Source organism: Gossypium hirsutum, chromosome D12 (genome assembly GCF_007990345.1).
Source record: "Gossypium hirsutum isolate 1008001.06 chromosome D12, Gossypium_hirsutum_v2.1, whole genome shotgun sequence".
Taxonomy (NCBI): domain Eukaryota; kingdom Viridiplantae; phylum Streptophyta; class Magnoliopsida; order Malvales; family Malvaceae; genus Gossypium; species Gossypium hirsutum.
Window position 1 is genome coordinate 4,968,522 of NC_053448.1, and position 7,947 is coordinate 4,976,468.

The 7,947-nt window shown below is 33.8% G+C and overlaps 2 protein-coding genes across 6 annotated transcripts; one reads left to right on the forward strand and one right to left on the reverse strand.

Annotated features, from left to right (window-relative positions):
• Positions 1-582: 582 nt before the first annotated feature.
• Positions 583-2,740, forward strand: LOC107945066 (SKP1-like protein 1A). The gene is made up of 3 exons (XM_016878904.2): positions 583-1,366; positions 1,459-1,638; positions 1,918-2,740. The coding sequence occupies exons 1-3, from the start codon at positions 1,070-1,072 to the stop codon at positions 2,179-2,181; spliced, it is 741 nt and encodes a 246-aa protein (XP_016734393.2). The 5' UTR covers positions 583-1,069; the 3' UTR covers positions 2,182-2,740.
• On the reverse strand, positions 2,142-6,402 carry LOC107945064 (uncharacterized). Of its 5 annotated transcripts, none has more exons than XM_041108284.1 (6): positions 6,195-6,402; positions 5,389-5,547; positions 4,607-4,771; positions 4,363-4,512; positions 3,246-3,535; positions 2,142-3,137 (listed from the first exon to the last, which is right to left on the reverse strand). In XM_041108284.1, the coding sequence occupies exons 2-6, from the start codon at positions 5,516-5,518 to the stop codon at positions 2,391-2,393; spliced, it is 1,482 nt and encodes a 493-aa protein (XP_040964218.1). In that variant the 5' UTR covers positions 5,519-5,547; positions 6,195-6,402; the 3' UTR covers positions 2,142-2,390. The 5 variants fall into 5 exon arrangements, with proteins under 5 accessions (XP_040964218.1, XP_016734391.1, XP_040964219.1 ...); XM_016878902.2 differs by having other exon boundaries at positions 6,094-6,333; XM_041108285.1 differs by lacking the exon at positions 6,195-6,402 and adding an exon at positions 5,874-6,071.
• Positions 6,403-7,947: the final 1,545 nt, after the last annotated feature.

Consider the following 7,947-nt stretch of genomic DNA (forward strand, 5'->3'; position numbering starts at 1 on the left):
ATTAGGCATGATTAAATTGTTGTGAAATTATTGTTTTAGTTTGTTTGGATTGTTATGTAACTACTTTTGTTCATTTTCATTTATTAATTAATTATAAATAATTTTTATTTGAAATTAATTATTTTATTTTATATTTTCGAATTTAGATTCAAGTTTTTGCAAATTTGAGTATTCAATATATGATTGGAAATGTTAAATTTAAATTTTTTTATTTAAATTATTTGACGGATAATGATATTTAATTCAAATTTAGATTGTAGTACTCGAATAATTTGCGGATTCAATTTTTTTATATAGATTTACATATTTAAATTGGAATCATTCAAAAATTCCAAATATTCAATCCACTTTCATTCGTATATATTACAAAGACTAATTGGTCGGAAATCAACCACCTACAGTTGTTCCTTTTGGCATGAAGGCCATAATTGTCTTGTTAAACTATTTTAGCTAGTGTCCTGGACACAAAAACGTCAGTGTGGCTTCAATGGTTATCCTAGAGGGCTTGGTAAATTATAGCAGGCCTCAATTGTCAAAAAAAAAAAAGTTTGATTAGCATCTCCAAGAGTTTTTCCGAGAGTTTTAAGTGACATTTTGATTTTGATATCTTCTACATTGTCAGAAATGGTTCAAGAAAACTTGTTTGATCATCACAGATACTAGGAATCATGAAATTCTTGACTTGTATCACCAATCAACTTGCTCTTGTTGCTCAACAGTCCTCAATTATGATACCGGTATTTCGCATCACTTCAAAAGAGACATACCAATCTATGATCCCAACAAAATAGAGGCCGGTTTTGGGCTCCTAAATGAACCAATTCCATTGTTTTCAAGGTAAAAAATTTCCATCGAAAGGCTTCTATACTCGTTTCTCCAACTCCTACAGAATCTAAAGAAGGCCCTCAAACGACATCGTTGCGTTCTATATATAACACGTCTGTTAAGAATTCATAGCTGCAACTAACCATATATCGATCCCTCCAAAGTTTAGAAGGACGTTGTTCTGTCATTGCTACTCTAGTTCTTGAAGATAAGGGTTTGTGGCGAGAGAATTGTGGAAGAAACAATGGGATCGACATCGACCAAGATAAAGTTGAGGACCTCCGACCAAAAGGTTTTTGAGGTAGAGAAAGCGGTTGCAGTCCAGTCTCAGACGATCAAATACATTTACGAAAATGGTTGCCCCGACAGCGTCATCCATGTCCATAGCGTCTCCGGCGACATCTTATCCAAGATTCTCGACTACTGCAAGAAGCACGTAAATTCCGCCGCTGGCAAGGAAGACATTTCCCCTGAGGAACTCTACGAATGGGATGCTAATTTTGTCAAGGTTGACCAAAACACCCTCTTCGACCTCATCCTGGTTAGTTTCTTTTCTTTTCCCAATTTGCCATTCTGCCATCTTCTTGAATCTTGGTTGTATTCTACTATCATGAGAATGGGGTTTGCTTGCAGGCGGCCAACTGTTTGAAAATAGAGAGCTTGTTGGACTTGACATGCCAAACTGTTGCCAACATGATAAAGGGGAAGAGACCTGAGGAGATTCGCACTACCTTCAACATCAAGAACGATTACACCATTGAGGCAGAAGAGGCTGTTAGGAGGGAGAACAAATGGGCATTCGACATGCTTGGGGTATGAAGCTTCACCGGTGATAGGTTCTCAAGTTTGAAAAAGTTACAACATTGCCCCTTTTTCTTGACATTTGCTTTCCAATCTGTTTCTAGAGGATTTCATATGAGGATGCCTCTTTTGCATGCTTAAGTCTTTAGCCTTCAAATTTGATTGAATGAGTTGATCGATTTCTTGCTTTGCGTTTTGTGGTATATACTTAAAATCATTGTAGAAACAAACATCTCTTACACCATCCTAGATAACAATCGAAGTTTAGTTGATTCATGTCTTCTTTTCAAGGGTGTTGGAACCATGGTTATAGAAGAGTTGGCCGATGATACGATGAGCAAGTGCGTTACAAATACAAAGTCACGAGTATGTGTAATTGCGGCAAATCAGATTGTTATGATGAGGTCAATTTCAAAGCTTGCAAACAAGAAAAGCATTGATGTATATAAGCAACCACAAAATCCCACAACACCAAGGATTAAGGAAAGCGTCAAGCAGAGAAATGTTGGAACTGGTTTTATTGAACTCTTCTTTCATTTCAAATGCAAAATGTGACCCATATTATGAACCAAGTCCTGAGGCTAACATCAAGGACTCTTAATTTTTCTTGGCAGTTCATTTATTCCAGAAAGCCAGGAATCAGATTATATATAGTGCTCGAAAACAAGTTTGAAACCCTATCATCAATTTCTCTACACACAACACTTTCATGACGCTATCAAGGTATCTAAATATTTATGTAATGTCTTACTTCGCAAACAATATTACAGGAGCTCATCCACCAGAGATTTGCCCTGGAACTTCTCGTTGATTGATGCTATAGATGAAATAGTTTTGTCCAACTGAGAACATTCATGTTCCATGTCATCCAAACGGGCCTTGATTTCTGCGACTTTTTCCCGGGCATCAGCAGCCTCCTTTTCTTTCTGAGATAGATTTTCCATTCGAGATTCCAGTTCGTTCTTTACAGACTCTAACGAACTTTCATACTTAACCTTTTTGGCTTCAAAAGTTTGTCGTTGACTAGCAAGATTGATGGCTTCTGAGATTTCATTGAGCAGAGCACGCAGCCAACTAACATCAATGTTTGCAGATTCTACATCCTTAAGAACAGCAAAAATTTCTTTTACTTTTGATTTGGTCAGTTCATTGAATGGAGTGGATTGCAACTCTTGAACCACAGCACACAAGCACTCTAAATAATATGCACGCATGGAAGACGATTCCAACTGACAGTTAGCTGCTATGTCTCCATATTTATCGAAAATTGACTGTAGAGTTGAGGAGATGCTTTCTTTCACATGGTATTTTCCAACTGAAACACAGGACTCAGAGATTATGGATTTGTTATCTTCCTTATCACTCTCTTCTAGAGCTTGGGTGATCCCTGTGAAACTGAAAGCTGAGCTAGTAACATCTTCTCTCCCATCCTCGGTACTTGCATCTGAACTTACCTTAGAGGAAATTTGAATCTTCTCCCCTTTAAATTTGGTTGCTGTATCACCAGGAGACTGTCAAAGAGGAGGATATAAGCAAAGGTTTACATTTATAAAAAATCAAGAATCACTAAGCTTTCATATGTAAGTATAAGCCTTTGCGAGTTTGTAAGAGGGAACAACCATGATTTTGCCAGACATAGGCAACGGTTGAGAGTATTGAATTTGAGCCTTGTCAAAAGATTGCTCTTGCGAACAAATCTCTTCAGGGTGTTGCTCAAAAGAAGAAAAGGACTCGGCATTCTCTGCTTCCAACTTCTCCCTATATAAATGAGACTCAAGTGAGTTGGGGTCACCATGGTAAATTGCACCTAGGGCAGGGGTAATCTCAAGTGCTCGAGGGGACTTAGGCTGAGACTCAGATCCCTTCTTTTTCCTGTCAAAGCTTCTGGAATCATCAATAAATTTGGAACCTACAATGAGAAGACTGTAGTCATGAAAATGCAACAGTGAATTTGTGTACCTTGAAAGAGAACATCAATCTCAAGGAAGAATCAAGTCGTTAGATGTTATCAAACTGGTGGAAATGAGTCTCAAAAGTGTATCAGACTAAAAATTACCCTCAGCATGCAACAATATGCCAAAACAAGATCATCAAACATGCAACGATCTAAGAACAACATGGCTTACGAAACTCTTTAAGAACATCTACAAATTCTCCAAGGTTCTATGAATAGCCAACAATAAGATTGATGTGGCCTTTGACTACCTCCACTATTCCATCCCGTCTCCATTCAAGGGAGGGAAAATAATCTTGATCCGTTCAAGAGGAGTCCTTCTATCCAAAGGTTGTATTTAGTTATCTATTTATAAGAATTTACTGTATTCCTTATTGTTTCACCAAATTAGAACTGCAACTCCAACAAACAAAAAACATAAAAACAAAACAAGTTTACAGTGGAATTGTTTCTAGCAACTTAGTGATAACGAGTAACAGAATTATGACAAAGGTTTGGCTTTTGGGGTGAGGGGGGGTTTAAAATCTGTTTCATTTCTGATCCCCTGTGTAGCATCATTATTCCTTTCAAAGAAATTTTCGTTGCATTCATGATAAGCATTATTAGATGCTTACTGTTCTCTCGACATCCTTCTTTCCTAAGTTGACCTCGTTTTATAACATTGCGACTATCTAACAAATAAAACTGAAAACATGTATGCCTATGTTCAGAAAAAGGTCTGTAAAACCCACAGAATACACATGAACAAATACAACAGTTCTCTTAATCATATCATCAGAAACCTGATTCTTTCTTGGCCTCTGTAATTCTGTTGAAACAATTTTCATCACATTCATGGTATGGATTCGATGCCTTTCCGCAATTTTGGTGCACTCTTCCCTCGCCACCTTTCTTTTTTCTAAGCTCACTTTGTTTTATACCGTTGTGATTATCTAACAAATAAAAAGACATGACCACCTAGCTTTAGAACATCAACAAAAACCTAAACAATAATATAGTAAAGAACTTTTAATCATGAGCAGAGACCTGATTCCTTTCTAACTCCCTGAATATTGGCCTTGGAACTTCTCTGGGTGCAATTATCATTGCATTCGTGGTAAGGATTCGATGCTTTAGGGCAATTTGGTTGCGATCTCCCTCCATCATCAGTCCTTTTGTTACGCACAACTTCTTTTATACCGTAGCGGTTATCTAAAAAATGTAAATGCAAATAAAACCTGCCTTTAGAAAGTGATCAACAAAGCTTTGACTTAAGCTAATAAATTAAAAGTTTCTAGGTTAGGCTTAACAACATGCCTATATCAGCCAAGAACCAAAGGAACCTAACTGTTCAGGTACTAACAAGAAACTTAAATTCTTTGTACTCTGAATTTAACCAAGCTGCTTTTGATGATATGGAAACAAAATTATTTTCCGAAGATACCCTTTTCTCTGGGAATTCTGTTATTTGTCGAGCCGAGAATGACTTAAAATGACATATTCCTTATTCACACTTTCTACCAAACATTTAAAGATAGACCAAACTTCACCTTTTAGATTATTTAGTTCCACAAATAAACTTTTATTAGGTTACTTAAACCATAAACTAGATTTCAATCATCCACCTTGCATGAATTACATTGAATCGATCACAAACCAATGGTACATGAAAGCATAAGGGATGCCAGTGTTTATGAACTCCTAAAATGAATTGATCATCTTTCCAAATGCAAAAGGAAGTAATAGAATTGAACAACTTCATCTGTGGAATAACATGTTTCGCAAAGATCAGTTCGGGAAATTGAGCACAAGGGGGTAAGATTGATTACCTAATATCTTTTTATCCTTTTCCTTATATCCCTTGCCATCAGCAATCTTTTCTAGGCAATATGCACCACATACATGGTAGGGATTAGCAGCATTAGCACAATTCGGGCGTACTTTTCCATTCTCATCCATCTCTCCTCGTTGTTTGATTTCAGTTTTACCTGTACAGGCTCACAATAAATTAAAACAATCTAATTACTAAAAGTTGTCACATGCCATTGAAATAGTAAGCACAAAGATCCTAGCTTGCTATGATCTTCCTTTTTCTTAGAACTTTTATCATACACTAAGTCTTCGATCTCACAGCCAAAAGCCACTTCTAAATTTATACACATGATTGAAGTTCAATCCACAAGTAACCAATAAAAAAACTTGAAATTATATATAAAAGAAACAAGTAATTAGTATTCAATAGATGGGAAACAAAAACTGTTTCTCTCCTCCAATAAATAAGCAGCCAAAAACATGATCGAAGACACTTTTTGACCTTCCGTTAATTTCAAAACCAGAAGTTGATGAGTCAAGACGAACAGAGGGGGGAACCCAGCAGAAAGTTTCTTTACACTTCCCTACTCTTTCTCCCCTTCCAAACAGAGCATAAAGTAAAAAAAGAAAATACACAAACTCCAAAATCCCATCTTTTTGATGAGCATACAGAAAAACATGGATAAAATATTAGATGTTGATAAAGAAGAGAAAGAGAATACCAGAGAGAGAAAGGAGAATAGAAAAAAGAAGAGATGGTATCTGAGACACAGATTTTATTGTTGAAAGTCTTTGTATTATAAATTACGATTGACTAATGAACCTGTCCGAGAACTGAATTAACAAATCAAATTGGAATTTCTCCCGTCTTTGGGGTTGTCGCAGTTTGACCTGAATTTTCCTTCTTTTTTTTTTTTTTGGTAATTGACCTGGATTCTGGAATGCATATACATTAATTCTCCATTTTATTATTTTGTAAAAAGAATCTTTATATATTAATATAAGAGTTGATGTTACAGTTTTCTTCTTTCTGTCAATTACAAATTTTAAAATCTATTTTCAATATTTAACTATTTTTCTGGGGGATAGTGATTTCAGTTATTATAAAATTATAAAAATACATATTTAAATAAAAATTATAAATTACAAATTTAAACATTAAACACATATTTAATAATATCAAAACATTTACACTCTACTTATTTTCATTACTAAATAATTTTCTAAAAAATATATTTCTAATATAAATTACTTTTTTCACCCATATAAAATTATTCTACTTAGAAATATAATGTTAATAAAGAAACCTTGAAAAGGCTCCAAAGAATGACTTTTTTTCACCCATGGTCTTTCACTTTCTTTTTTTTAACCTCCCAATGAATATAATCTATATATCTAAAACATGTCCCACCTTCTTCTTCTTCTTCTTATTTTTTTTTTTGGCCTTTTTCTAATTGCCCTTGGTGTAACTGCCAAATTTGTGGTTCAACTTCACAATATTTTGGGTAAATTATACAATTAGTCATTTAACTTTTATAAATTCTTATTTTTGGCACTAAAAAATGAAAATTTTGTAATTTAATAACTGTCGTTACATATTGTTATCATTTCAGTTATTTGCAGTTAATTTTCCATTAGGAACACTCATTTTAGTCACCCAATTTCAGTAAATTTTAATTTTTGTCACTCATTTTATCTTTTTAATTTCTTTTATTTTTTTAAATTTAATTTTAGTTTTTTCTGTGAAGGGAAAAACTTGAAATTTTACCTGAGAAATTCTGGTTAGAAAAACTATTTTATCTTTTTAATTTCGATTTTAGACTGAATTACTCGGGATTTTTACGAACAAAACTTTAGTTTTTACTGGAAAAATTTTTTTTTTCCTTTTTAGAATTAATTTTAATTTCTTCAATAAGTACTTGGGTTTCTATAGAGAAAACTTGAATTTTTACATCAAAAATCATTTTATCTTTTTAATTTTTTAAGTTTTTGGAATTAATTTTAGTTGTTTTTAGTAAAAGGGAAATATATGGGGTTCTGTAGAGAATTATTTGAGTTTTTTTTCTCGGAAAAATTATGGTTATCTAAATCGGACAAGACCTATCGGTTGGACCGAAAACCGTCTGGGGTTTTGGTCTAGAAAAAGTCTTTAGACCGATTGAGTCAGGAAATGGTACATACCAATTCAACCTAGTTAAACAAACTCGAATAATTCCAATAAAATCCCGAGTAATTCCGTTCCCTATAAAATTTTAAAATTTATGGATAGTAGAAAAAATAATTTAAACTGGTATTGACCGGTTCAAACGGGCTAAAAAAACCTGGTAATTCCTATAAAAGCCTAAGTAATTCCCTTCCATGACATATGACAAAATTTTACAATGGAGATTTTTTTTTTCTATAAAAGTCTAAGATATTCCCTATAAAACTCTAGGTTTTTCCATTCCCTTTTTATTGAGAAAAAAATTAAAATTAATTCTAAAAAGAAAACTAAAAAAAATAAAATGGTTTTTCTAATCGGAATTTTCCAGGCTTTTATCTTCACTGAAAAAATAAAATTAATTCTTAAAAAAAAT

Coding starts and splice junctions, on each gene's coding strand:
- LOC107945066 (XM_016878904.2), top strand. CDS start 1,070: ATGGGATCGACATCGACCAAGATAAAGTTGAGGACCTCCGACCAAAAG. Junction 1,367..1,458: donor CCCTCTTCGACCTCATCCTG/GTTAGTTTCTTT, acceptor GTTTGCTTGCAG/GCGGCCAACTGTTTGAAAAT. Junction 1,639..1,917: donor GGGCATTCGACATGCTTGGG/GTATGAAGCTTC, acceptor CTTCTTTTCAAG/GGTGTTGGAACCATGGTTAT.
- LOC107945064 (XM_041108284.1), bottom strand. CDS start 5,518: ATGGATGAGAATGGAAAAGTACGCCCGAATTGTGCTAATGCTGCTAAT. Junction 4,513..4,606: donor GGGAGTTAGAAAGGAATCAG/GTCTCTGCTCAT, acceptor TTTATTTGTTAG/ATAATCACAACGGTATAAAA. Junction 3,536..4,362: donor AGAGGCCAAGAAAGAATCAG/GTTTCTGATGAT, acceptor TTCTCATTGTAG/GTTCCAAATTTATTGATGAT.